The 2,853-nt window shown below is 42.6% G+C and overlaps 1 protein-coding gene across 1 annotated transcript; it reads left to right on the forward strand.

Annotated features, from left to right (window-relative positions):
- The first annotated feature begins 577 nt into the window (after nt 1-577).
- On the forward strand, nt 578-1,844 carry cldnb (claudin b). The gene has a single exon (XM_080210850.1). It carries the CDS (start codon nt 702-704, stop codon nt 1,335-1,337), a length of 636 nt encoding a protein of 211 aa, XP_080066976.1. The 5' UTR covers nt 578-701; the 3' UTR covers nt 1,338-1,844.
- Nucleotides 1,845-2,853: the final 1,009 nt, after the last annotated feature.

Consider the following 2,853-nt stretch of genomic DNA (forward strand, 5'->3'; position numbering starts at 1 on the left):
TTTTCCATTAATTCACCCTAATCTCTTCATGGACTACTCTTAGCGGCGATCTTGAATTTTGGAGCGTCCATATCTAAATCTATATTTTGTTGAATTTCAGTCAAAAAGTTGGATAAAGGTAATTTGAATTTGCAGAAGTAAAAAGGACAGAAAACCGTAAAATTTTCTTTTGAAACGTTTCTCTTGATAAATCTTGACTACTATTTCCAACCGTTTTACTTTTTATTTTGGCTAGCCAGTATTTGGTGTTCGGTTTTGCATTTTAAATAACTGTTCGTTGTGGCTGTTGGGTGTATCGATGAAGAGTATAACTGGTAGGACTTAAACCTGGTGTTGTCAGACTTCTTACTAGGAATATTAGATCACAGAAACTGGGATCAGGAGAGTGACCAATTACATGACGCAATCTGCACATGACCATTCCTCATTACATCTTTTAATCTCAATGATTTGAAAAATATCTTCTGACATCCCTTCAAATAAAACTGACGCAGGTCCCGTAAACCAATTAGAATAAGAGAGGCAAGAGAATCGAAACCAGTGCTTCTAGGTTTCAGTTGGGGGCGTTGGAATAAGCGTTGAAACGATACTCCCCGCCCATGTGCATTAAATAAGTATCGCTGTGTTGCCGCACAGAGCTCACAACAGATCGAGGCAACAAGTAGAACTTTTTTCTGCAGTTTGCTGAACAGTAACGGACAATGGCATCGATGGGACTCCAGATTCTGGGCATAGCCCTGAGTGTGTTCGGGTGGCTGGGAGCCATCATAACCTGTGTCCTCCCCATGTGGCGAGTGACCGCTTTCATTGGAAACAACATCGTGGTGGCGCAGATTATTTGGGAAGGTCTGTGGATGAACTGCATTGTTCAGAGCACTGGGCAGATGCAGTGCAAGGTGTACGACTCCTTGTTAGCCCTCTCCCAAGATCTCCAAGCGTCCAGAGCGCTGACTGTTATTGCCATTGTGGTAGGAATCCTGGGCATCCTCACGTCCATCGTGGGAGGAAAATGCACCAACTGTATAGAACACGAGGCAACCAAAGCCAAAGTCACAATAGTATCAGGAATTATCTTCATCCTGGCTGGTGTATTGACTCTGATCCCAGTGTCCTGGTCAGCAAACACCATCATTAAGGATTTTTACAACCCACTGGTGACCGACGCCCAGAGGAGAGAGCTTGGAGCTTCCTTGTACATCGGTTGGGGAACCTCGGGTTTGCTGATTCTCGGAGGGGCTTTGCTGTGCTGTTCCTGTCCTCCCAAAGATGAAAGTAGCTACTCAGCGAAGTATTCCGCAGCTCGGTCTATGGCTCCGAGCAACAAGAACTATGTATAAACTGAAGTTTCTGGTCAGCTTTTCTTTTGGCGCGGGGGGGGGGAGGCAGAAGTAACTACTAGTAGTCAGGCGCATTTTGGACTGTGATGAGCTCTTTCGAGCGTGGATTTGCTACACCATTAATTTCTTAACTAAAGTGCGAATTAAACGGTATTTTTCCGTTAATGAAAACTAACATAGTAATTTTGGCGAAATGTTTATGGTTATCTCATGAGTATAGATATTTTACTGTTTTAAGATAGGAAAACAAACATTTCTAGTCAAGAATACATGTTGCTTCAGGTGGTGTTTCCGCGACGAACGTGTTGTGAATGTAACACGAGAATCGGACGTTATGTACACGTTTTGCCGCTACTTATGTTAATTGAAAGATCCCGTTCGGCATTAACCTGCAAGCCGATATTTTATATAAAGTTTCTTTTTAAATACTCATGTAATTTTAAAATATTTCGTGCTATATTGGTTTACAACATATTCGACTAAAATCAATAAACAAGTTTTGTTTAAGCAGTATCACCTGGTAATTTGTAACTATTAAGTTTCAATAACTTTAATTACTCTGTTTCGGGATGGCAGAGTTGCTATGGTATTAGAGCTCGAGTACTTTGACTACTTAATTGGGAAATTGTCATGTGATGCCTATGGAGGTTGGAAGTCGGAATTTTGTGTGGGTTTTTTTTCTGGGTGTTATTGAGACTGGAGGTAGATAGTAAACGTTTAATGCAAGATGTCTTTCTTTTTGTTTCATCCCTCGTTACTTTTTGGGTTTTTTTTTGTGACCGTTGCTATTTTCAACAACTAATGCTGTGTAGCATAACAGTGGGTATGTAACCTGAGTCCCGTCCTCGCATCCAAACACGTTTGTTTACAGGAAACCTCAGCACTCCGCCCTCTATGGGGATAAAGAGCTCAAATATCAGAAGCAGGGCATAGAAAAACCTCAAGGGTGGCTAGACGCTGCATAGGGAGTGTTTAGAGCGTAAGCTGTATCAGACAAATACTGTGCTTTCAAAGGAATAGGAAAGATCTAGAACACTTGAAGCCAGGGCATCCTTGCTCTATTTACGTGCTGATGCTGGATGATAAATCTCTCCGTTTGTCACAGCTTGTCCTGCGCACCTTCCCCTCATTAAGTGGAAGTGAAGACATTCTAGACTCCACCATCACCCCCGTTTTCATTTCGTTCATCTCATTCATCCTCTCTTCACTTGCCCACCCCCACTCGTTTAACCATCTGCCATTCATGCATCCTGATTACTTAATGGACACTTTAGCACCACCCGTGTATCCCCATTTACACTCCCTTTGTCCTATTCCATTCCACCTCCCGCCCCCCAATAAATCTCTGAATGTCAGGTCTGACGAAGGGTTACCTAGATTCCACGTTGGCTCGCTCTCTGTTGCGCACACCAGCCGTCCCTCCTCCGTGATTTTCTTGATTTCTATGTTCATCCAGGTGATTGTCAATTTTCACTGGTGGTGGGAAGACTTTTAGAAACAAATGTTAAACTAACTG

The sequence above is a fragment of the Carcharhinus amblyrhynchos genome, chromosome 23 (assembly GCF_965287045.1).
Source record: "Carcharhinus amblyrhynchos chromosome 23, sCarAmb.v2.hapA, whole genome shotgun sequence".
NCBI lineage: Eukaryota > Metazoa > Chordata > Chondrichthyes > Carcharhiniformes > Carcharhinidae > Carcharhinus > Carcharhinus amblyrhynchos.

What these genes read in the sequence shown, in the direction of transcription:
- cldnb (XM_080210850.1), top strand. Translation starts at nt 702, where the DNA reads ATGGCATCGATGGGACTCCAGATTCTGGGCATAGCCCTGAGTGTGTTC.